Source organism: Vipera berus, assembly GCF_964194415.1.
Source record: "Vipera berus genome assembly, chromosome: 2".
NCBI lineage: Eukaryota > Metazoa > Chordata > Lepidosauria > Squamata > Viperidae > Vipera > Vipera berus.
Genome location: NC_138203.1, coordinates 132975345 through 133001141, shown reverse-complemented (window position 1 = coordinate 133001141; position 25797 = coordinate 132975345). Strand labels below are relative to the sequence as shown.

Below are 25797 nucleotides of genomic sequence, written 5' to 3'. Positions count from 1 at the left end.
TATGAGTCAGTTGCTAAGCATCTGAATTTTGATCCCATGACCATGGGGATGCTGTAATGGTCTTAAGTGTAAAAAATGGTCATAAATCACTTTTTTTTCCAGTGCCGTTGTAACTTTAAACAGTCACTAAATGAATGGTTGTAAGTCAAGGATTACCTGTACCGTGTATGTGTTATGTATTCCATTAAAAATATGTAAGTCATGGACATCTCTCTAATAAAACCTGGTCTAGTGGACAAAGCAGGAGGATGGATTACTGACACTGATATTGTTCCAGATGATCTGATGGATCAACCAATTAATGCTGTGGATAGTTGACTTCCGCTATTAATATATACATCTTGGAAGTGGGATGTAAATAGCTAAAGTGAAATGGGCATTGTGTGTATCCTGTGGATTATGTTAAGCAAAACAAGCTTTTACATTCTCATCAAAGGTGACAAATGCCCTTCCCTAGCAGTTCAACTGTTGAGATAGTGTGTAGCTACATGCAGCATTAGGCTCAAAGTATATTATGAAAGCTTTGCCAATAGAATAGATTAGCAAGCACAACCTCCCAATGATTAATCAATGTGGGTCAGTTTAAGCCATAGGCCTGGGAGTAAAAGGTTAGTTTGATTGTGCTAAGGTATAATGAAAAGTGGAAACAAAATACATTTCTGTAATCAGGGAATTGTTTTCTTAAATTAATTACCAAGCTAGAATGTTATAGTCCATTAAAGTTAAGAGTCTGACCCCTGCCAAGTCTGGAAATCTCTAGTTAAAGTCTGTTTTCAACAACTCTTCCTTAATATGCAACATGAGTATAAAGTGAGCATTTTTGTGTATTGCTCTTCTGATTAGCTGTGTTTTTTTTAGTATGTTAGGTTCTAGTTGTGAGTGACTCAGAATCATTTAGGAATTGGGTGGCTTAATCAATAAATGATTCTGTAAGGTTTTCATGACTTACTGGTGTGATATAGGTCAGGGGTCTTCAAACTTGGCCCTTTTATGACTTGTGGACTTCAACTCCCAGAATTCCTCAGCCAGGCACACTGGCTGAGGCATTCTGGGAGTTGAAGTCCACAAGTCATAAAAGGGCCAAGTTTGAAGACCCCTGATATAGGTAAAGACTTGAAAGTAACTATATTGTAGGTTATCAATAGTTGATTGTTTGACTGAAAAAAATATCTAACTTACAAATCTTTATTTGGTTGCCAGTCCTGCTTGAACTGCCATCACGTGGAAAACTCCACATGGCATGCTGTTCCCCATCTAGGACTATTTTTATTTATTTACTTATCTTTTAAATTTATTTGCCACATATCTCGCCGTGGGACTACTTTAGACAGCTTACCATAGTAAAAAGGAAGAAAAATGAAAAGCTGTGTGAACAAAACAAAAATAAAATAATAGACCAACAGAGCAAACAATGACAAAGGGACACAATGAGAATAAATACATCAATACGATATTTGAAAAAGATGGATGGGTGGAGAGCAGAGGACAAGTGGGGAGAGGTGGAGTCTGCCTTCAATCTAGCAGCCAACTCCAATGCGGAACTGCCCCATTTGCTCCCCAGCCAATCGGCAGAATCCATGTCTCCAGGATCTTGCAGAAGGATAGGAAGGTGGTGACTACTACTACTACACTACACACCACTACATGCCTACAGCTTGTTAACCATTAGTTTCTACGTAAATAGAAGGCCGCTACGTGCAATTAATGAGCATTGTGGTGGCGTCTCCATGCATGTTGCAACGCTGCTTCTTCTTTATCTTTACACTGGACCTTTGCTTGCATTTTCTTTGAGGTTTTCCTCCCACGAGCAGGAATTGGGGGTTTTGTCTCCCTGTTTTCACCATAAACCCCTCTTCCACTCCCTTGCCTTTTGGGGCTAGACAAGTTGGGAGTGTGTGTGCATGCCAACTCCACTGGTTGCCAAGGTTCTTTGTTGGCGTCTATTGAATGCCGATTGTCCGCCCCACCCACCCATTCTACCCCATCCCAACCTGGACCCTCAGTTGCAGAAGCTAAAGCAGTTTTTCCAACGCAAGCCCATGGAGGAGGAGCCTACCACAGAGGAGCCGCAAGCCAACGGGGAGCTGGTCAGCCATTCGGGGGGACCCATCTACTACTATGAGGAAGTGGAGGAGGAGGAGGAAGAGCCTGAGCCTCCACCTGAGCCGGAAAAACCAGTTAACGATAAACCTCACAAATTCAAGGATCACTACTTCAAGAAGCCTAAGTTTTGTGATGTCTGTGCCCGCATGATTGTCCGTGAGTTTCTATATGCCATGCAGTTATTAAAGATGCATGAATGATGCCTGAAAAAAAAGTCGCAAAAATGGGATGGTGGGGATATACTGAAAGGCGAATAGTCCCAGCAGGCAGATAGTTTGGAGCAGTTGCTCAAGTGGAGGGAGGAGAAGATACAGATTGTGCTTTATGTCTAGTGGCAAAATGATCAGCTAACTGTTGAAACAGAGAATGGTGCATGCTCACACGCATCGTGCATGGTTGTTGTTTAATAGTTTAATGTAGGTAATTATATCTCTTGCAGCCATGCTGAAATTCAGAAAATCCCTAGCACTCTTTCATAGTAAACTATGAACGGTGGGGGAACATTCTAGAAAGAATGGCAGAATGTACTCATAGGCATCCATAGTTACAGGTGATGTCAGGTGCATCATGATGTCCTTGTGCAAATAATGCAATCAGGCACTTCTGCCGTTATTTCTGATGCAAGTACACAAGTAGGTTCATTTGCTTTATGATATATTTGCCCCACTTCATCCCTGAATTCTTATCCGCTGTTCAGTTCTGAAAGCAGCGGCCTTTTTAATCACCCACTGTCTTGACCTCCAGGTTGGTTGCCCATAGAGGTGCATCTCAAGCCAAGCCAAAGGGGGGGCGGAAGTACACCTGATGATATCACTGGTTTTTTTTAACTTTTTGTAAAAAAAAAAAGGTATCTTTCAAAACATTGTCAGGATGTATGCATTCCATTAGTCCATTTTAAAAAGTAACACAGGCTGCTTTTTTCCTCTATAACAAACCTACTTCCTTTTGCTGAGCAAGTGCTGATGATCTTAGAGCCAAACTATTTGTGATGGAGGCAATCACATGTCAGTCCTCCCCTCCACGTGTAAAAGAGAAATGAGTTTGTCAGGGTCGAAGAGAAGTTGGCTGTCAGAAATGAGTCAGAAACTGAGAATCAGGAGCCAGGAAAGAGATCCAAGCTATCAAAGTCAAGGAACAAATGGAAATATACCAGCATTCCCCAGGTTGGTATAAACCAGGGGTTCCCAACCCCTGGTCTGTGGACCAGTACCGGGCTGTGGTGTGCCAGCAGCCGCTCCAGACAAACAAGCAAAGCCTCATCCGCGGGATGCAGGCAGCACACAAAACCACCCCCCTCTGGTCCGTGGAAAAACCCCTCTCCACGGAACCGGTCCCTGGTGCCCAAAAGATTGGGGACCTCTGATATAAACAATAGTATAATCCATAAATGTATGAAACATTTGTTATCCATAGCTTGTGTGGAGATGGTGGGAATTATAGCACTATACTTGAAAGATCTTATTTGCTCAAGCCAGGCCATAGGTCAACCATGTGGGCCTTCTACAGGTAATCCTTGACTTACAATTGTTCGTTTAGTAACTGTTCAAAGTTACAATGGCACTGACAAACGTTTTTCACACTTAGGACAGTTGGAGCATCCCCATGATCACATAATTGAAATTCAGACAGCTTGGCAACTGATTCATATTTACGATGGTTGCAGTGCCCCAGTGTCACATGATCCCCTTTTGCGACCTTCTGACAAGCAAAGTCAGTGGGGGAAGCCAGAGTCACTTAATAATCCTATCACTAACTTAACAACTGCAGTGATCCTCTTAACAACTGTGGCAAGAAAGGTTGTAACATGGGGCCAAATTCACTTAACAAATGTCTCACTTAACAACAGAAATTTGGGCTCAACTGTGGTCATAAGTCGAGGCTCCTTTCTACCCAGGAGGCCAAGACATGGTGGGGAGCAGGAAGACCTCTCATGCTAAAACCCCAGAAATCCTTTGTTGCCAAAATGATTCGCCAAGCTACATTTCTGATAGAACTGAACAAACACAGATTTTACCCTTGTGGTTTCTGGCAGAACATTTTAAAATGCCAAAAGGAAGCATATTTAGGGAATGCTGATGTTTCATCCTACACTTTCCTGAAAGTAATTTCCCCTCCATCTGGGAGACAAATGGCTTCTTTGAGTGTTTTTAAATGGCTTCTGTCTGGCTCAATTAGAAGACATGCTGTGGTGTTATCTAGTGTGTGTGTGTGTGTGTGTGTGTGTGTGTGTGTGCGCGCGCGCGCGTAAACACCTTACCCCATAATACCACTGATTCCTTTTCTTTCCTTGCAGTCAACAACAAATATGGCTTGAAATGCAAGAACTGCAAAACTCACATCCATCATCACTGCCAAAGTTACGTGGAATTTCAGCGCTGCTTTGGCAAAATAGTAAGTGCCTTTTTCTGGGCCCCAATGCCCAGAACGTAATTGCCCTCTGCCAATTGCTATCCATAACATGATTTGATATGGCAGCCTGCAGATTTGGTTCTTTGCTTGCTCCATTAGACATGTAGAAGATACTGAGGTATAGAAGGTGATAACCTTTTTATTTCCCCAGAAAGGCATGCTGCTTTGAAAACAGAAGGATTTCTTCAGTATTTTTTTTAATCAAAGTGTAACAAAAGCGGTATGCTCAAGAACCTGTCTTTTTCAGGCTCACTGGGTGAGCACAGCTAGAATATAATTAGCTGAAATTGGTTTTTTTTGTGTTATTACCATTGGATCCAGGTTGGGATCAGGTATATGTAGCTGAGGTTAATCCATTTTAATTAGCAAAACTGAGAATATTGCAAGAGAGTTTTTTAAAGGAATGAGGAAACAAAGCCATTTAATTTGGTTTGGGGTCCATCAGTATTTGATGATTAAACAAAATCTATTCTATACCATGAAGTCTATAGGATGGCTACCAGTAAGAAACTTAAAAGAATTAATTTATTTAAAACACTGATATGATGACCTATCTTATAAAAAACTTTGGACAATTCCCAATCAAAAATGAAAACATAAAAAACCATATTAAGACTGTAAGAACTCAGTGCATTAAAAACAAAAACAAAAATGATGCCAAGTCAAATTTCCAATATTCAGTCACCTCGTCTTATCAGGATGCTTGTGGGAAAAATCAAGTATTCAGTGCTTTACGGAAGGGTAGGACAGGGGTCTTCAAACTTGGCCCTTTTATGACTTGTGGACTTGAACTCCCAGAATTCCTCAGCCAGGCACACTGGCTGAGGCATTCTGGGAGTTGAAGTCCACAAGTCATAAAAGGGCCAAGTTTGAAGACCCCTGGGGTAGGAGGATAGAAGCCTGCCAAATTAAAGGGGTAAGAGTGTTCCATTGGCAGGGGCTGCCATGGAGAAGGCGTACTTCCAAGCTCCCATCAGATGGCAATATTTTTTTTATTGAAAAGTTTTATAAAAGTTACAATATTATCCCATCCCCAACCCACCCCTAAACCCCCCTCCCCCTTTCCCCCTTCCCAAAGCTGATTACAGGGTTACAAATATATAATAATCCTAATCTAACTAACATTAACCAACTATATAAATGACCAAATACATAATACACTTTAACCGGCCTATAACATAATTACCAACAATCTAAAAGTATCCAACTTATACTAATACAATAATAATACCGTATTATATATATATTATTATAACTAATAATAAAAAAAGAAAAGAAACAGATGGCAATATTTAAGGGAAGGGATTAGGAGCATGCCTACTCTTTATCTGATTTGGTAAGACAAGTCGATGAGTTTAGAGAAAGGCGGTCTTTCAGTTAATCTGGCCCTGTGCCATATAGGGCTTTAAAGGTGATGACTAGCACCTTGATTGGCACCCAGAAAGTATTTGGAAGCCAGCAAAGCTCACGCAACAGAGGTGTTTCATGGACAAACCTAGGGGCACCCATCACCCTGTGCATTGCCATGTCCTGCACCAGTTGGAAGTTTCTGGGAGCTGACCAAAGCATGAGTAGCCATGAGCAAGGCCTTCTGATCCAGGAAAGGGTACAATTGGTGCACTGGACAACTCATTGCAAAAGCCCCTCTAGCCACTGCTGCCACCTGCTCTTCAAGCCGAAGCTATGAATCCAGGAGGCCCCCGGATTTCACATCAAATCAATTTAGAAAAGTGCCACCCCGTCCAGAGTTAAAGATGGTACTCTGGGGTGGGGTGGGGGGTTCTAGGGGGCCAAAATCTCATAGCCACTCTGTCCTGCCTGGGTTGAGTCGGAGCCAGTTGCTTCCCATGAAGTTTGTATTTAGGAAAACGGAATGACAGAAACCAATAGATCTCAAGCCAGATAGAATTGTTACCTAAGCATGGAACTTGTGTCTCCAAGCACTCAAGGTTGTGAAAAGGATGGCCAACATTCTGTGGACTAGACGAAATGAGAAGGAAACTCCTAAAATTTAACCCTGGAATTTAGATATGCACTTAGACATGGGGTTTGATTCCTGGGTTCTGCAGCTCTACCTGCAATAAGGCATTTTATTCAGCCATCCTCTATTTGTGAAGTCTCTAATTATTACTGGACATGACTGAGTCTCTGAAGAGTTGATATCAATGGCTGTGCCTGGTAAATATGCCAGGAAATCATTCCCAAAACTTGACCCTGGGGAGCAGATTGCTGTTTCCTCACTGCTATGGTGTGTGTGAGTGTGTGTCTGTGTTTCTGTTGTGATTCCTGGCAACTGCCTAGGGAAGTCCCTGCAGTTTTATTGGCAAAGTTTCAGAAGTGGTTAGCTCTTGCTTCTTCCCTAAGGCCGAGAGAGAAGGATTGGCCCAATATCACCCAACTGGCTTCATGCCTAAGGCAGGACTAGACCTCATGGTCCCTTACCTGATACCTTAACTGCTATATCATACTGCCTCTCTGTTGCTTGTAGGTGAGAAACAACAAACCTGGTTAAGAGCCAAGAACATAGCTTCTCTCCTCCACAGCAGTTTTGCATGTGGTGGCATTAATGGATCAATTTGTACATTGTAACCTTACTCATCAGTTCTGCTTGCCTTGAAGTCTCTAAAAGATTACATGAAAGAGCTGCCAATTTTATCTTGCATCATTTTTTTTCTTGCATTTGTATCCGGTGTTGTTGTTGGAACCTGATCTAAATCAACCCTGGGATCTACGGTGCTGCAAGAATTTTAAGTAGTGCACCTTGATTTAAGAGCTAGTTTGCTACACTTGTTCTACACGGATAAAATAATGCACAATCTGAATATTGATCTCTGGAAGTGACTATCTCAAATAGATGTATATCATTGCTTCTCCATATGCCAGAATAAAAAGTAGAAATGTGCAGTCATTACAGTGTATATAAGGATTACATTATTTTTCAATTGGAAATTATTCTTGTGGGAGAAAAAGTACACTTATTGGCCCTACAATGGACTTTATACTTTTGAAAAATGGATTCTAATTCTTGGTGTAGATTCAGTGCATTGCTTTTGATAGATTGAAGCCACAATTCCCTAACTGCTGAACTGGAGGAGAGCAGTGGGTAAGCTAACAAATTACATAGTATTTTTGTATATTATTAAAAGCTGAAGCTGCTAGTAACATATTCTCTATAAATAGTTTTATACTAAACGTTCAGCTATGAACATTTTTCACGTATTTGGAGGAGACCAAATGGTCCACCAGAAAATAGCTTTCCCACCCCCTTTTTTCCTAGTATTATAGGCAGTCATTTGGGCTTTGAGGTGCCATTTTTTTCTGTGACCTTAGCCAGTCAGGGATCACAGTGAATCAGATGACATAAATGAGAACAAACATAGCTGAGAGACTCTTAGCTTAGAACAACAGCACAGGTCATGTGGGTGAAGCCAGTCAATTAGTTTCTCTTTAGCAGGTCTGATCAATAATTCCTGAATATTGAAATTCAAAAAACAGCTGCAATCAGGGCTCTTCTCTTTCTAATTTGGGATTTCCCAATACTGTAGTCTCCATATTGCAGAAATCTTTTTCAAGTGCAACTCTTAAGTCTAAAAGAATAAAATACCCAGGGCTACTCTGCTTAAGTTGACTAGAAGTAGGCATAATTTTTGTCCTAGAAAAGGGAAAAAAATTAAACTATACTGAATACACACAATGAATTAATATTCCATGCATTTAATGACTTCCCATTTCCATCACCCTGAAAACTATAATAATAAAGTGTCAAGTTTGGGAAAGGCTTTAGAGGCTATTGCCAAAGCTTTGGGAGCGTTGGCATTTTTGATAAATCAGCAGAAGAATTCTTTTTGCATCTTATGAAAATGTTTGCTGCATGGTGTTATTTATAAAACAAGCATTAGACTAAGGCTAGAGATTCTTTTCAAGGATAATAGCTGCCTCTGTCACCAAGCTCCATCATTTGGGAGAAAAATAGGTCCCTTTTTTCCAATGTTCTTGACTGTGTATAATCTTTACTCTTCAGCCTCCAGGTTTCCGCCGTGCTTACAGCTCTCCATTGTACAGTGCCCAACAACTCTCAGGTGGTAAGTCAGCCATCCAGTAGAACTTTAACTCTTGGTCACCCATCCTCAGAAACACCTTTGTAACCTTTATAACTTTTTTGCGTTCATTTCACAGCTAGCCGAAATGATCCTGTCTTCGATACCCTACGGTCAGGTGTCATCATGGCAAACAAGGAGCGCAAGAAAGGGCAGGATAACAAAAAAAATGTAGGATGCCAGTGTGACAAAACATCACAACATAAAAGGGTGGTGCATAAGAGACTATCCGAGCTGGAATAATGGATGAAGATAGAAGTAATTCTAAAGTTAACATTGGCAACATGTAGCATTCCAGATAGTTCTAGACTACAACTTTCCATTACTCATATTGGCTGGGAGTGTTGTGAGTCTTAGCCCCAGTGAAATCTGGAGGGCTATATTTTCATCACCTTCATTTAAAGTACTTAAAATATTCAATGATTCCTCTCCTTAAGTTCATGTTACAAGGCACTAATCTGCCATCCAGAATCTCTTGACGCTGGGAACTCTGCCTTCTACCGTACCATTGAACTTGTATCATTGTATTCAGAAACAAAGGATGTGCATCCTATGGCAGACCTTTTCCATAGTACCTCTGCACTATGGAATAAATTGCTTCTATAGATAACCTTGGGTTCTACCTTTCTGTGACTTCAGATGTTCAAAACCATTCATTTCTATTAGGCCTGTGCCCCTAGGCCAGGGGTAGGTAGGCAACCTTGGCTCTTTTATGACTCATGGACTTCAACTCCCAGAATTCCTGAGGCTCTTTTATGACTTATGGACTTCAACTCCCAGAATTCCTGAGTCAGCTATACTAAGTCAGGAATTCTGGGAATTGAAGTCCATGAGTTATAATAGAGCCGAGGTTGCCTACCCCTGGCCTAGGCAATCATCTAGTCTCAGGTTTGAAGTTTAGTGTAGGTAAAGGATAGGAGTTGGTCAGTATTGTATTTTATTTGTGCACCGCCCTAAGTTTATTGATTGACGTGGCATATAAATATTGTCAAATAAATATTTCCTGATATATTTTCCTTCCTACATTTTAGCCTTTGGCTGCCATGATGGAAGAAGAAACAGAAGCCCCCAAACCAGAAAGTGACAAACCAGAGGGAAGTAAGTGTTAACAGGCTTCAGAAAATCTATTGTCTTTGGGATCCAGAGTCCAAATATTTGTAAAGCAAATGTTGTTCAAATAAACAAAGTGCAAAAGAAGCAAGAAGATTGCTGAAAAGAAAGGAAACCCTGGTGCCCGCAAATTCAAACATTTTGCCATGTGCCATCTCAGGAGAGGCAACTGATAGCTCTCCAGATGTTGCTCAACTGTAGCCAGGTGTGATTCTGCTTACGTTTTTGAGTGAAGTTCACCTAGGTCAGGGGTAGGCAACCATGGCTCTTTTATGACTCCTGGACTTCAACTCCCAGAATTCCTGAGCTAGCCTGGCTCAGCTTGGAAACCTTTCCCTTTCCCCTCAGCGTGGCTGGCTCAGGAATTCTGGGAGTTGAAGTCCAGGAGTCATAAAAGAGCCAAGGTTGCCTACCCCAACCTAGGTGCTGCCTGTTGGCCAAGCTTTATATTTTAACTAGAAAATGCAAATATAACACTGAAATGAATGCAATGAATCAAGCTCTCACACCCATACAAAAGAACAGCTAAAGTTGTGACTGCTATGAGCAGGGAAAGCCAGGCAGACTAATACAGGAAAAGCAGAGACGGAGGGTGGGTGTTAATTTATGAATAACTTCCTTTTTAGGCCTAGAGGGGAAAAAACCTAGGAAAATGGTGGGATTTTATTTTCAATGCCCTGGGAGAAGGGAACCTGTCTGAATTCTGCTTTCCTCCATATTTCATCCCATCTGAATGTAGATTTTGTTTGCTTGCTTGTTTGTTTTGATTCCAGGAAATCCAGAGAGACAGAAAGCAGAGAAGAATACCCCGGATGACAAGGTGCTTGCCTCTTACTCTTGCATGGGAGAGGGGAAGAGGGAGAGAACGTGCTTGCCTGTTTCCAGATTGCACACCATGACTACATGCTTTCTTGTCTCCAAATCCTACAACAGGGGCCTTCAAACTTGGCCCTTTTATGACTTGTGGACTTCAACTCCCAGAATTCCTCAGGCAGGCATGCTGGCTGAGGAATTCTGGGAGTTGAAGTCTACAAGTCATAAAAGGGCCAAGTTTGAAGGCCCCTGTCCTACAAGTTTGTGATGCTGTTGCAAGTCACTTTTCTTCACCTGCTGCTCTGATTATTCAAATGGTTGCATGCTGGTTTTTCCCCCCCTGCATTTTCTTTGTTCCTACACAATTCACATTAGTAGAAAGGGCTGCATGGTGGGGGAAAAATAGGAAAATGGTACATAGACCACTCAACTCATGTATATGTATTATCTCAAGGTCAGAATCTCAAGGTCGGAACTCAGTCTCTTGAGATTGAGCAAGTAAGCACAAACTCCCTGGGTGCTTGCTTGCTTTCCTAAGGCTTCAGATTCCCAGCAATCAGAGTCTACTAATCATCCGTCTACACTTAAAGAAGTTGACATACAATACATTTTGAGCATATGAACAGAATAGATTTCAGAAAGTCTACTCTCTGATTACCTCCATGTTTATGTATAATGTATAATGGAAGGGGATGGCTTTGTTACTACTTGTGCCAGATAACGAGGATTAGAAAGCCTCGCCTCGGTCCGCAGAAAGACCTATGGACTCTATTGTCTGTTGAGGTGTAAGGTTCGATAGCAACAACATTTTGAACGGGTCAGCCATAAGATCTTGCTTGGTACCCTGCTTTCCAAGAGGTGGATTAAATTCACTTTGGATACTCCTGGTCAGATAAAGATGTTTATTTATACACCTATGAACAATCTGTTTTGATTCCTTGCCCATCCTGAGACTAATTTTATAGAGGATATCTATAGAAAGAGCTTGTGTTTTGCCAGCATTAAAGAACAAGAACATGAGTACCTGAGAGCAAAATAAACTAGGTAATATCGTCAATGCTTTACCCAAATTAGATAACTAGTATTACCTAGTTTGGTAATGAAACGTCTGCAAGAAAATCACAAAGCTCAGAGAGCATCAAGGAGCCCACAGTTCAACCCTGAGCTACACATATTCTCTTCTATCGTTGACCCAAGCATGACAGGATTACCCCAGTTATTACCTATACGTAAGTTTTTTGGGAAGCCCAAGGCTACAAATTAGCCTGGAAATCCAAGATCCATTCCTGAAGGCTATAGCTGCCACTTCCAGTCACCAAGAGTCATGTTTGACTTGAATGGACTTTACTTTTTTCCCTCTTTTGAACAGAGTAAGAAGCAGCAAACTGGGTTCCCACAGTCTCACTACTTTATTGCACTTTATCGCTTCAAAGCCTTGGAGAAGGATGACTTGGATTTCCAGTGAGTAGCAAAATTGTCTTGTTATTATTGATTAGAACATCACCAACCTCAGTTGTTAAACCACTGCTTTATAGAAACAAATCCCAACACAGAAGTGTCTAGGCTGAGTTTCTGATATATTTTGTTAAAGTCATGTCAGTAGAAGGGAGCGCAGCCTCCGGGCTTCAGAGACCGAGGAGTAACCTCTGGAGTAATATATGGAATTTGTAACCTATGGGGCATGGAGCTAAAATGTAACATATGAAGACAGTCTCTGAACAAGTCATTGATAACAAGAGATTTGGAACTCAAAGCTTCGCTGAGCTGGTTTTACATTAATGTAAAGAATAATGTGAGAATGCTGAGACCCAGATTGTTGGGGGCAATTAAGCTGACTTTGTAATAATGCCGCTTGGGGTGTGTGTGAAAGCCCTAATAAGCAGGCATATACATAGAATGAAGGCTACTGCTAAGCTTGTAAGCCGCCCTGAGTCTTCGGAGAAGGGCGGGATATAAATGGAATTAAAATAAATAAAAATAAAAAAATAAAATAAAACATCAAGACATAATTTGTCTTGAAGGAAGTTTCCTTATTCAGGAATTCCAAAGCCCTCATTGCTATATCCCTCCTAATTTAGTGCCTGCATCTTATGCCAAACTGCTTTCATATGGCAGCTTCCTTATGTTGTTTTGTGGAAAAGGGCTGGGAGACAAATAAAAAGGGTTACCCTGTATGTAAATGTAGGTACAGGCAACAATAAATATAGAATCCTTCCAATGGTTGCAAGATGGAGAGAAAAGAACAGAGTGTTTGTCAGGCTGCTGGATGGAGGTTCTGGTGCTCAGCTAAGACTTTGTACCACATTACCTTGATGAATTTGTGGTAGAACCATCAAGGAAGTATCGCAGGGGTAGGGGTGAGGTTGCCATCTTGGTCAGATATTCAGAACTGCGAAAGAAAGGATTAAATACCAGAATCTCGGTGAGCCACTCATGTTGTTCAGCAGCTCTGACTCACAACAGTATTTTCATCTTTGGGCCCTTGTTCTCTTTCAGCCCTGGGGACAAAATTGCAATTGTTGATGACTCCAATGAAGAATGGTGGCGGGTAAGTTTCTCTTTCAGGACTAAGCCTATTCATTCTGAAGAAAGTTCTTGATCTTTAAATTCTCAGGTTTTTAAATATCAGTGGTTAGCCACAAGCAAAATATTTGGGATTTCCTCTGTTACAGCTTTTACTATGCTATGGCATCCCAGCTGGAGTCTTCCTTCAGTGTGACTTGAGACACATTTGCATGACTTAACTAAACTTGGCGGAAAAAGGGTTGCTCCCCTCCTCCCAAAAAATCAGTTACTGAGTGAAAACGAGAGGTGGGCAACCAATTAACAACCAGGGGGGTTGTATATTAGCACATAATTAAGAACAAGCATTTTAAAAAATAGAATCATGACACAAACATGTGAAATCCAGGACTTTCTGTGGTCGTTTCTTCCTAAGGGTTGGGAATAGGGTAAGTTGGAGTGGGGGGGGGGGAGAAAGAGTTTGTTTGGGAACTCTGCTACAAATGTTTGGGTGTGTCCTGCTTCAACATTGTACGAAACTCTACCGTTAGTTTTTGGCAGCTGCAGTCAGGGAAGGGTTAAAAATTAAATAATATCACGAAGGTGCCCAAGCAAAGGGCGGGGGGGGGGGCGAACCTCAGAAGATCCTATTTCTACCCCCTTTGTAAAGGTAAAGGTAAAGGTTCCCCCGCACATGTGTGCTAGTCGTTTCCGACTCTAGGGGCCGGTGCTCATCTCAGTTTCATAGCCGAAGAGCCAGCGCTTGTCCGAGGACATCTCCGTGGTCATGTGGCCGGCATGACTAGACGCCAAAGGCGCACGGAACGCTGTTACCTTCCCACCGTAGTGGTCCCTATTTTTCTACTTGCATTTTTACATGCTTTCGAACTGCTAGGTGGGCAGAAGCTGGGACGAGTAACAGGCGCTCACTCTGCTACGTGGCACTCGGGATTCGACCCGCCAAACTGCCGACCTTCCGATCGACAAGCTCAGCGTCCTAACCCACTGAGCCACCGCGTCCCTTTTACCCCCTTTGTACTATTATCTAAATCAGGGCTCTTCAAATTTGGCCCTATTATGACTTGTGGACTTCAAGCCTGGCTGAGGAATTCTGGGAATTGAAATCCACAATTCATAAAAGGGCCAAGTTTGAAGACCCCTGATCTAAATCATATGCCCTCCCCCACTTAAAAAAAAAACGTTTAGTCCAGTCTCTGACCCTCAATAGGCTGCCTACTGCACCACCAAATACATGAATCCATCCTCTGTCAATAAAATGTTATGAATTACAATGTTAAGAACTCTACATTTTCATGAAAGGATTCCAAGATATTATTAACATTAATTTTGTATTTTTCCTTTTGAAATATTTTCTTTTTAAAAATTAATTCATTTCCCCTCACAATATTTTTCAATGTCCCCCATTTAGAACATGTAAGTTACTTACTGTCCTGAAAATGGCTTAATGAGCAGCTTGCAGGGTTATTGATGTCAGTTTTGAGGGATGAGGATAATTAAAATATATCTTGTTGGCAAGAGCTAATGTTCCAAAATATTCGTTATTTGCCTATTCCTCCTTTTTTAAAGAGCAAAAGTGTATTTATATGCTGAAGGTGAGAATCACTGCAAATTGCCAATTTTCCTCTCTGATTTTTTGGAACAACCCCCCCCCCACTCATGTTACTCCTGTCTTATTTCATGGTGATAGAATTGGGAAATTGGGGGGGGGCAGGTTATTTCTTCATAAAGTAACTTCATGCATGAACCTCCTAGGGGAAGAAAATTGGGGAGCTTGGAGATAAAATTGGATACTTTCCACCAAACTTCATTATCCGAGTGCGTGCAGGAGAACGTGTGCATAAGGTCATGAGGTCCTTTGTGGGCAACAAAGAAATTGGTCAGATTACCTTAAAAAAGGATCAGGTACGTTTCTTTGAAGTATTTCATTCAGACATAAATAAATGCCCCCCCCACACACACACACACTATTCTGAACAGCCAAAACAATGCTAACTTTAGTAATGTTTCCACCCTGAGCTGAAAGATCCCATTCACCGGAAAATTGCCACATATTTCCCCACAAATTGGTCTTATATCCCATCCTTTCTGGCAGACAATTTGAAAGTTAAGTAAACAAATGTTACAATGCAGTAATAGCTTCTCTTTTTTCCTGCCAATTCTTTCTGAAATGGAGGAGTGGGGTTTTCATTTTTTGATGATTATCACATAAGCAAGAGCTAGGAGCAGAACAGTTTAAGGCACTCTGATCACTCTTAGATTTATACTGAGTATCTGGGGAATGTGGGGTACACGATCGTTATAAAACCCAGCATTTTTTTTAACATTTCATCTAAATAACATTCAGCCCCTTAGCAATTCTAAGTTTTCTCTAACGTCTGGTCATGTGCTACTTACTAGTGGCTTCCCCCCCCCCACCCCTCCCTTTCTCCTTCACTCCACATAAATTTTACAAGAACTCCTTCCTGGAAAAATGGCAATCTACTTGGGGATTCTGCCTCATCTAACTTCTCTTATCCATTTATAGATTGTGGTGCAGAAAGGAGAGGAGCTGAATGGGTATGTCAAAGTCTACACTGGCCGCAAAGTGGGGCTCTTTCCCGTGGACTTCTTGCAGGAGATCTGAGTTCCAACTCTGGCAATTCACAAGGGTTTCATAACCAAGGCCAGAGTGTTTAAGTGTTCATTACCAGCTGCCAACCAGCTTCTCTGCTAGGAAGTTGCGTTCTGCAGGTCTGCGGTCCAAGAACTAAGACATCACACGAGGAAGGCCTGTATTAGTGAGCCAGGATTCAAGGCCAAGAAGCATATCTTTCTGCCACCGGAGAGGATTCCGTGCTTCTCTTGAACTCTGCAGTTTGCTGCTGGCAGATTCCAGAACAGGCTCAGCCATTGTCCCTTTATGATCGTGTCATGGAGGGATGCGGCCAAAGCTGCTCTACTTCTTGTCTGCAAGGAAAGTAGTGATTGGACAGACTGATTGACCGAATTGACAATGAGTTACTGTTAGGTTGCACTAACATGTGAATGAATTTACTTCAGGATATGACTGTCCCTTTGCTGGCAGAGGGGGAGCCTGGCTCCTAGTTTACTTGGATGGCTTAGATTCAATTATGTTTTGCCAATATCTGTTACCCTTTTCTATCCCTCACTTGTCTATCTGTACTGATATAAAGCAGCGAGTTTCTGGATTAATAGAGGAGAATATTGGTAGCTCAGGCTTGAAATGAGGCCTCCTTAGTGCTCTCTGAGCTTGTTTTGTTTTTTTTTTGCAGATATTTCATTACCCAAACTAGATAACATCATCAGTTGTAGCACTGATGATGTTACCTAGTTTGGGTAATGAAACATCTGCAAGAAAACAACCAAGCTCAGAAACCTCCAAGGACTCCTGAGTTTCTGTATTTGCTGTCAGTTGCTGGGAGGCTATGAAATTGTTCTGCTCCCTTTTAAATTGAACTGATACTTATATGACTCTTGTTATCCTCTTCCATTATTTTTTTTGGTGCCTTCAAATTATTGTTGATTCCTTGCAACTGCCTGGACTAGTCCCTGCATTTTACTTGGCAAGGTTTTTCAGAAGTAACTTGTCCTTGCCTGCTACCTAGGGTGGAAAGAGAATCACTGGCCCAAGGTCACTCAGCTGGCTTTATGCCTAAAGTGGGACTAGAATTTACAGCCTCCTGGTTCCTAGCCTGATGCTTTAACCCAGGGATCCTCAAACTTGGCCCTTTTATGACTTGTGGACTTCAACTCCCAGAATTCCTCAGCCAGGCACACTGCCTAAGGAATTCTGGGAGTTGAAGTCCACAAGTCATAAAAGGGCCAAGTTGGAAGACCCCTGCTTTAACCAGTGCACCAAACTGGCTCTCGTCCTCTTCCACCACTTTCCTTCTATTGTGAAATTAGGGTTGGTCACACAGTAGCCAGATGTTTAGATTGCATTTTGCGTTTTTGTCCATCTATTGCATCTTTCCCAAGGACCTGGGACAGGCAGAGGTAATTGTTAAAAAAATATTAAGGGTATTGTTGCAATGTATGTCTGCCTTTTGCAATTGATGGTGATTTTGTCGATGTTGATGACATTCAACTGGTGCTCCAGATGTTTTGGAATTACGCCCAAGGCGCCTGTTATTATTGTTACTATCTTTGCTTTCTTTTGCCAAAGTTGTTCTACATATATTTACAGGTCTTTATATTTTGTGATTTTCCTCTAGTTCTTTCTCTTCTCTTCTGCCATTTCCAGGTACTGCAATATCCACTATCCAGACTTCTTTGTCACTATTATTTTGCATTGTCCCCTTCTATATCCTCTTCTGCCTCTAGTTATGAAAGAGATCTGATGTGCTACATATTCTTATTTTAAGCAGCATTTCTGCTGCCGTGTCTTTGTTTGTTTATATGATATGAGCATGCAAAATTCCTAAAAGCTGGTGCTCAGTAAAGTGGGGAAACTGCTTGGTTATCAAAAGGCCACTGACTGATCTGTATCTTGCTCCCAGGATTTTGATGCAAAATGGAAAGAGGTCTAAACTCAAAATTCATCTGGAACAGACAAATCTTTAGTAAAGGGGGAGACGTGAAAGCAACGTTTCATTAGGTTGTATTTTTAACGTTTGAAGCTGCCTTACTGAACACTCTGTCTCATAAGGGACTGGAGAAAAAGCTCTTTTTCTCCTTTCTCAGATCACTGGAGGCAATTATTCAGGAGACCCTATAAATCAGGGCAGCGGATTGGTTGCTTTCCAGGCATTTTGGATTACAATTGGACTATCATAAAGACAACATGGTCAATAGCCAAGGAATTATAGCTAGATACCTATCAAGTGATGCATTTTAGTGTCCGGAATAGTATGTATATTCAGTTCATGATAGCTACAGCTCTTTACTTTATCCTCTCAGTTTTACTCTGCCTGTTCATACCTTGCAGAGTAATTCGTACATGCTCTTGTGCACAATTCTCATATGCTAGGAATCCCTTGTACACCGACGCATTCAAACTTGCGTTCACAAAAAGTCAAGCTCAATAAATTTGTGCTCATGTTTCCTAAACCTTGCTATCAACCCCCTTTACATCATACTTGGTTTTTATATGCATTTGGGTATCTGCATGTATAACTGCATGCGGTTTCATATCTCCTGTAAATCAGCAGGATGTTGCTAAGGTAGCAGTGCTGCCTGTTTCTCATTTTAGTGTTCTCATCCCAGGGCCCTATATCTGCAGTTTCCCTTGTGATTTCTATGCCTCTGTATTTATTGCAGACTGCACAACTACCAATTTAATATGTGTGATTTGTTTTCTGATTTTGATTTCTCTTTCTATTTCTCTCTCTCTCTCTCTCTTCTGATTTTGCAGCCACATTACTTTTGTTTTATGCTTTCCTTGTATTTCATGGTTCATCCAATGTCTCCCAGATGGAGCTAACGCATCCACAAAATACTACTTATTAATTTGCTTTCCTGCCCAAATGGTACCAACTTTTTCCTTTTAACCCAGCCCCACCATCATTGTTACTCTACAATTAGGTGTTATAGTTTTGGGAGCTAGTCTACTCTATTCAGCTACTACACAGCTTGTAATTTGAGCCAGCCCTGATGTGTTTCCAAATAGAGAATTGTAAAAATGAGTAATAATGTTTTGGACCTGGATTTCTGGATTTGCTACTTCTGGGCCCAGGTGGTGCACACCCAAACTCCTATAATCCCATGTTTATGGAAACGTGAACTAACTGCATCTCAATAGGGAAGCTTGAAATAACTTCATTAATAAGAAAAGATTGCTTAGCGAGAACAAAAAAATTCCTAATGTGTCTCAGAAGAAAAAAAAAAGGAAGTCAGCTAAATCAGGGGTCCCCTACTATCGGGCCGTGGCCTATTTGGAACCGGGCTGTGTGAATGATGGGCTGGCGCACATGCACACAGCTTGAGTTGCAGGAGTAGTGGGCCAGGGCACATGTACACAAGCTCACAGCTCAACTTGTGCAAGTTGAGCTGCGCACACATGCATGTGCATGCTGGCCTGCACAAGTCAAGCAGCATGCGTGCATACTGGCCTGCTGTGCATGCGGACCGGTTCCCCTCTCCCCCCTCCTCCCGCCGGGCTGCCAAGCCACAATGGTTGGGGCTGCTGACCTAAATATATACCTAAAATATCACACTAGGGATTAATGGTTGATCATTTCATGTTAAAGTCTAAAGAACAAGGCAGAAGGGTTCTACAGCTGTCATTAGTATTAATACATTTCAGATAATGTAGGTATTATCTGAGGCTAATGAGCAATCTCTTTTCTTTTCCTTCCATACTACTTCACAATTCACTTTTGAGTTGGCAAGGCAGGACAGGGCATCTACCACAGCAAAGTATTACTAGCTACCTGGTCTGTTAATGAAAGTGTTTTCCATCAGTCTCCTGCTGCACTGGAAATCTGTATATTTTTCTTTTCTTTTCGGGGCAGCTGGCTGTGTATCTGTTACATTTCTACTTCATCCAAGGATTTCAGGGACAAAGGACAAAGAGAAGAAAAAGTTAGGATATAGGAATAATTTACACTTGTTAGGATATATGTACAGGAAGTGTTTGCACAAATAAGATGATTTTAAGCAAAAGAAGAAATAATGTAGAAGAATACGAAATGTTTTTGACTATATATCTCCAGCTGTCTGTCTAGAGCCATTTAGAATTGCATCAGTGAGTAATCAGGAAACTGACAGCTAAGATGGAATTAAGTTGACCGAGGAATACAAATTGAGGATACTTCTGTCTACCACTCTATAATTAATGCAAAATATCTATACCATATTGTTTCTTATCTCTTTGGATTTGAAGGATTGCAACATAGTAATAGAGTAAGGATAGATGAAAAAAATCAGTGTTTTGGATATGGATTTGAAACATCTGTTCAGAGACTTGTGCCTCCTATAGGAATTTTCAAAGAAATGTTCTCTCTCTCTCTCTCTCTCTCTCTCTCTCTCTCTCTCTCTCTCTGTGTGTGTGTGTGTGTGTGTGTGTGTGTTTGAGTCAATGCACTGTACAAGCAGAGAAATTTGGTGTCTAGAGTAGAATGCAACATGGTGAGAGTTCTGATCATTGTTTATTAAAACCTCAAATGGAAATGAGGCTGAACAAGAATGTCATATGATGGATCTGTAATATGCTTAATTCCAAAAATAAAATATGCAAAAGCAGTAAACAAATGTAGAAGTTGACATAATAAGTTCACCTACAAAACTTTTGCTTTGTTAAAAGAGTTTGATTTTTTGGTGATAAAAATATGCATAGTCCTTCATACTTTTTTTTAAATCCCATTTATATCCCGCCCTTCTCTGAAGACTCAGGGCGGCTTACAATCTAAAGCACAAATCAATGTGCTTAGCAGTAGCCTTCATTCTATGTATATGCCTGCTTATTAGGGCTTTCGCCCCCCCCCAAGCGGCATTATTACTTTTGATATACGAGGCTTCGCAAAGCAGAGAATTTTCAATAGCTTATGTATTAGCTTTGGTGGGTTGGATTTGAGCATGCTGTAATCCTTAGAGCCATCTTCACCAATCTTCTTCTGCCTGGATGTGTTTGGACTACAAGTTCCAGAATCCTCAACTAACAGGGATAACTGCTGGATGGGAATTTTGGAGGCTATAGCGTCCAGCAGCTTTCCCCAGTCTTGATATCCATCATATGTATTGACTTCATTTCCCAGAATACCTAATTTCTATGGCTACTCTGGGAATTCTGGGAGTTGAAGCCTACTTTATGGGAGAAGCCATGACTGCAGAAGGCTGGTATAGGCTCCTTCCCTCCTTTCTTGGCTGCATTTATTTTTGGCATGCCACCTGCTTCATCTTGCCTAGTAGAAACAGTCCAGCCAGAAGCTGTAACCCTGATTGGAATGTGTAACTGAAGATCTTGATCGGAAACTGGAGCCCTGCCCAGGGGCTGCCATATAAAGGAGGAAAGGAGACAGGTGCCGTCATGTGGCATGTCTGTTTTTCCCCACAGAATAAATAACCGGACAATTCATGGGCCAAAAGTTTAAAGGGGAAGCAATAAGCAAGTTTTCCAGCCCCCTTCCCTCTCAATTTAATTCTAAATCTACAGCTGCCTGGTTGCCTATATGGTGACCATAGTTAAGCCAGGAAAACAACTGAACAGTGACCAGAAGAGAAGACTTAAAGTAAGAGGTGTCATATAAACGTATACCTCAAGGGGGCACTCATAGCCTTCAGGATTCCATTAAGATTTGCAGGACCCTGCTTTTCACATCTTCCCTGCTAGCTCTCATTTCTCCAATGTTAAACCTATTGAACTGTCTGTCTGGTCTGCCCTATCTTATTCAGGGGCCAACAATCTGGGCAAGCAGGCAAGATCCTTTGGTATGTGTCCCTTTATCATGGCTGTGAAAATCTTAAGGTTAAAAACAGGAGGAAGGAAGGGGTTGCATGAAAACAGGAAGAAATGAAAGGTTCTCGGGAATTGCCCTCAAACTACAGACACAAGGGTCAGCCTTTCAGATTCTTCTCTGTGTTATGTGTATATATTTTAAAAATAAATAAATGAATGAGGATCAAAAGGGCTCATTGCTTCAGCAAAAGAATGAAGTCTGTTTCATAAACTCTTCCCAACCCCAGGGTGAAGCTTAAATTGAGCTCGGGAGCAAAACTTCTCAGGACCCTCCTTTTTTTAACAAAACAAAACAACAACGACAAAACAAGCCGCACACCCAAAGGCTATGGAATAGGAATTATTTTCTCAATTGTTATTTCATGACAATTTTCTGGCTGCAGTCTTTGAAAAATAAATCTTTCTGGGGGAAAAAGGCTACATTTTCCACCAGGTTTTGCAGCCTGATCTTCTTGTTATTGTTACTGCTTAATCCTTTCACACTTCTGATTAAAGAAGGGTGAAGGAAGCATCCCCAACTGGGCCAATTCAGTCTGGGCATGAATTAAGGGTTGAAAACAAAGATTTGACAAGCTATTAACCGAAGTTTGTAGGACTACAACTTGTCACACCAGATAAACCTTATCAGACACCTACTGTGGTTTTTTAGATTCTTGAAATTTCCTTGTAATCAGAGGCAGATGCAGGCAATGAGAAACAGGAAGCTTTCTATGCCCTGACAGAATAATAGAGGCACCTTATATTGGGTAAGTGAATTGATTAGATTGAATCAACCCCAATTTGTCCAGGTCTGGATGGGTGTTAGCAAACAGGTGTGGAGAGGAGTATAGCTGCAAAAGAAAACAGAGCAGACACCACCTCTGAACAGGCAGTTATTCAGCATTGTGGCTGAATTTCACTAAGTTTCAGGGACAGAAGTGTTTTAATCATAGCCAATTTTTTCCTCCCAAACCTACTGTGCCTAGCCCCCCTTTCACCACTGGGTAAGTGAGACTAGAGGAAATCTAATCCTATGTTTTAAGAACTAAGTATCTTGATATCATAATGGTGCTCTATATTTTACCTTCTCTACCCTCTGTGTATACCCCGGGCAACGTATTTTATAAACATATGTACCATATTGTCCCTCTATTTCCTGTTGAAATATGGAGCACATAAAAAGAAATAATAGTATAACAAAGAAATTAAAGGCCTACTATGAAAAAGAAAAATACCTAACCCTAATCCTACTTCCTGCCGACATTATCTGTTATATTTCTCCATATTTTCTATCTTGGCAACCCATTTTCTTGCTTTCATACCTTGCTCCGTTTATTGCCTTCCATACTTTAGAGTTCTCACTTCTCTCTTTTTCAGAGTGTCATCAGCTCAATCCAATCCTAACTTTCCCTTTTCTTGATCTAGTCAAGAATATATTCGATTTGCAGTTCAATTCTCATTCATTTGCCCTACGTGAATGGATGACCAAACCACCTCCAGGCTTCATTCATTCATAGCGGTCATTCACATTTACATCCAGTCATTCCTCGCTCTGTTTGATTTACCACGTGCACCTATAAGTACCACTAGGTTTAATTTCCTTTTTATTTCTCCTAACTTACTGAACTCTTATTTTCATATAACAAAATAGGCAAAGCACAGTCATTTTTGCTTCCTTTAATTCTCACAGCAATCCTCGCAACAGACCTTCCCACCATATTTACACATTTTAAAACTTATCTATCCATTTTCCCATCTTTGGTAAACATTCTTTCAAAGTATTAAGTTCTAGTTTTCTCTCCGTTTTCCCTATCAGACATAACTACCTCGATCATTTCTCTATTAATTTCAGATCCATGTTCTCTTTGCATCATATGAGCAACCTGACATTACTGCAATTCATTGGCGTTCTCAACCAAAACCCCAGCATCCTCTACATAGAAAAATATATGTACACTCACTACCTAAATCAACACATCTCTAACAACACAAGCACCCCTTATATACAGTAGTTATCCATACCCAAGAGATATCACAAATCTTTGTGCTACCTTCTGTTCAGCATTAAACCAATTGATAAGCCTTCATTCTCACAAATGCCTTATTTCCTTCATACACTGCTCCTGGGATATTGAGCAAGAGCCTTCAGCTCCATATTCTAAAATTAAAGTATTTACAAATTGTAATAACCAATTCTACAAGGTTAAGGATTCAGGTTCTCTTCACAGCCCCTTCAAGCAAAAAAGCCTGCCTGAAATCCTGGATAGAAGAATGTTCAGGACTTTGAATCCAATTGAAAAAGGTACTTCAGAGGTCAAAGGGACACACACATAGTATCTATCTGCAACATTGCACCTGTTCTTAAAACAGACCATTCTTTTTCTGGGACCATCAGGTAGCTGTAAAGGACTCTAGCAAAAGACATAGCTGCTTTAAAGGGTTTCTGTGTTTGTGCTCTGAAGTCCCTTTTTGGAATCAAATCTGAAGCACTTGCAGCTTTATTAGATAACTATTATCACTCCAGGTAGAGAAACAGCAACAAAACTAAATGGACCAGGATGTAACATGGTTTAAAAACCAGCTTCTCTTGTTCTCTTGAACATCTATGGAACTTTTTTATTTTAAGTTTCTTATTAGTTATTATTGGGGAGGGAGGGGGAAAATATGACCGATGCTTGAAATCTTCATTGTCAAAAAATATTGGACACCATAGTTTGGTTTTATAATGTCTCAATTTCCCGGAAGGGTGCAAAGTTTCAAGGTAATCCAGAGTTCTTTAGATTTGACTTCCATTGCAGACATTGGAGCTTATACTACGTACCCAAATTGGAGACAAATGAAAAGAAGCAGTATACTTCCCTTCCTCTAGGCAGACAACAGATCTATAACTTCCACAGATTTCCAGAGAGAACTGTTCAGTCCTCATCTAATGCTCTCTCACACTAGGGGGTCTCACCTCCTGAGCTCCAGTAGCTTTCTCTGTTAAAAAACCTGCAGAGGAAACTCCTATTCTTTCACAGTCGTTAGAAGTAAAAGGAATAAAAGTATTATTCAGAAATTTCTAATGAGTCTAAAAGGTTGAAGCAGAAGCCAACTGAAGGTCAGAATTAATATTTTATCTAAGTATTGACAAGTACAAATGTGAAAAGCAGAAGTTACAAATTGTAAGAGGAAATATCGAAACAACTATAGGAGACGGACTGTGGTAATAGAAAATTAGATGGTGAAAGATAGGTTATGGACAAAGGGGCTTCCTGGAACATGGGAAGGACAGTGGTTTTAGGTGGTCCCGATAGTTTATCGGATGATTAGGGAAGGGGTGTTGAGTGCGATAGGGGAGGGGGGAATCTGCGTAGGGGATAGGATATAAAAATGTGTCAAACAGCTCTGTAAGGTGTGGCTGAACTCCTGTGTGTTTCAGTCCACCAAGCCTTTGCAAATGCTTATTTTGAAATAAAACTTTGTTGCTGGAATTCCAAGTGAGTTTGTTTTGTTTTGGATCTTGAGCCACGTTCCAAACAGAAGAAATATCTATTGTACCAGTTATTAAAAAGCTAGAGCAAAACATGTGTTCTGATGAACATTTGGGGCGGGGATTTCTTCAGTATTTGGAAAGCAAGGACTGAAGAAAACAACAAGATAGCTAAAGACTGAGAGTGGCTTCAAACGTTTCCTGACAAATGGCTTGTAACAGGAAGCCAAACAGCACCTTTCCAGTTTTTGATGGGACCACTAAAAGCCACTCCTCATATCAGTCCCCTAGCCTGCCTTTTATTATTTATTTTTATTATACAGTGTTAGCAAGGAAAGAAAGCCAGCAGTCATGTAAGGTCTGTGTTTCAAAATATTTTCCAGTTCCCAAAGCCTGTCTTCATGAACTTGTTATCTTGTTATCTCTGGATCTGACCGTATCTACCACCATGCTACATCCTGAGATACCTCTGATGCAAGATTTCCTGACGGTACAGCCCAGATGAAGCCCCACACAGCACATCCAGTGCAAAGGGAGCTTAAAACATTAGGGCTGGCCTATAGGGAGCATTAGGCATATTCAAGGAATTAAATAGATATTTTTTCATCTCACAATACTTCAAGGCACGGGTGTCAAACTTGCCACGTCACGTGATGTGGCGCGAAGCATCATGGCTCTTTTTGCATTGCCGGCAATGGGGTGGGCGAGGCTTCAGTATGATGAAACCGGCCTGCGGGCTGGCAGGTTGACACCCCTGCGTTTAAGGCGTCCATTTCATCATTAAATTATATTTGTCAACAGATTGATATTTCCTGATTGTAAGAATAAAGGGGAAAATTGATACCTTCAACTTGTGCCTATATAAAGTTCAGACATATTCTGACCTCACATCACGG

The 25797-nt window shown here is 41.0% G+C and overlaps 1 protein-coding gene across 4 annotated transcripts in view; it reads left to right on the top strand.

Annotated features, from left to right (window-relative positions):
* Window positions 1–20335, top strand: part of STAC3 (SH3 and cysteine rich domain 3) — a 31639-nt gene extending 11304 nt beyond the window's left edge. The window contains exons 3-12 of one of the 4 annotated variants that reach the window (XM_081319910.1): window positions 2037–2259; window positions 4397–4494; window positions 8534–8594; window positions 8689–8780; window positions 9641–9707; window positions 10493–10539; window positions 11902–11993; window positions 13029–13080; window positions 14808–14957; window positions 15580–20335. In XM_081319910.1, the coding sequence (XP_081176036.1) occupies window positions 2037–2259; window positions 4397–4494; window positions 8534–8594; window positions 8689–8780; window positions 9641–9707; window positions 10493–10539; window positions 11902–11993; window positions 13029–13080; window positions 14808–14957; window positions 15580–15678 (981 nt within the window). In that variant the 3' untranslated portion in view covers window positions 15679–20335. Of the gene's footprint in view, window positions 1–1724; window positions 2260–4396; window positions 4495–8533; window positions 8595–8688; window positions 8781–9640; window positions 9708–10492; window positions 10540–11901; window positions 11994–13028; window positions 13081–14807; window positions 14958–15579 lie in introns of those variants that run through there. The other 3 variants (XM_081319912.1, XM_081319909.1, XM_081319911.1) reach the window with 3 other exon arrangements.
* The last annotated feature ends 5462 nt before the right edge of the window (window positions 20336–25797 follow it).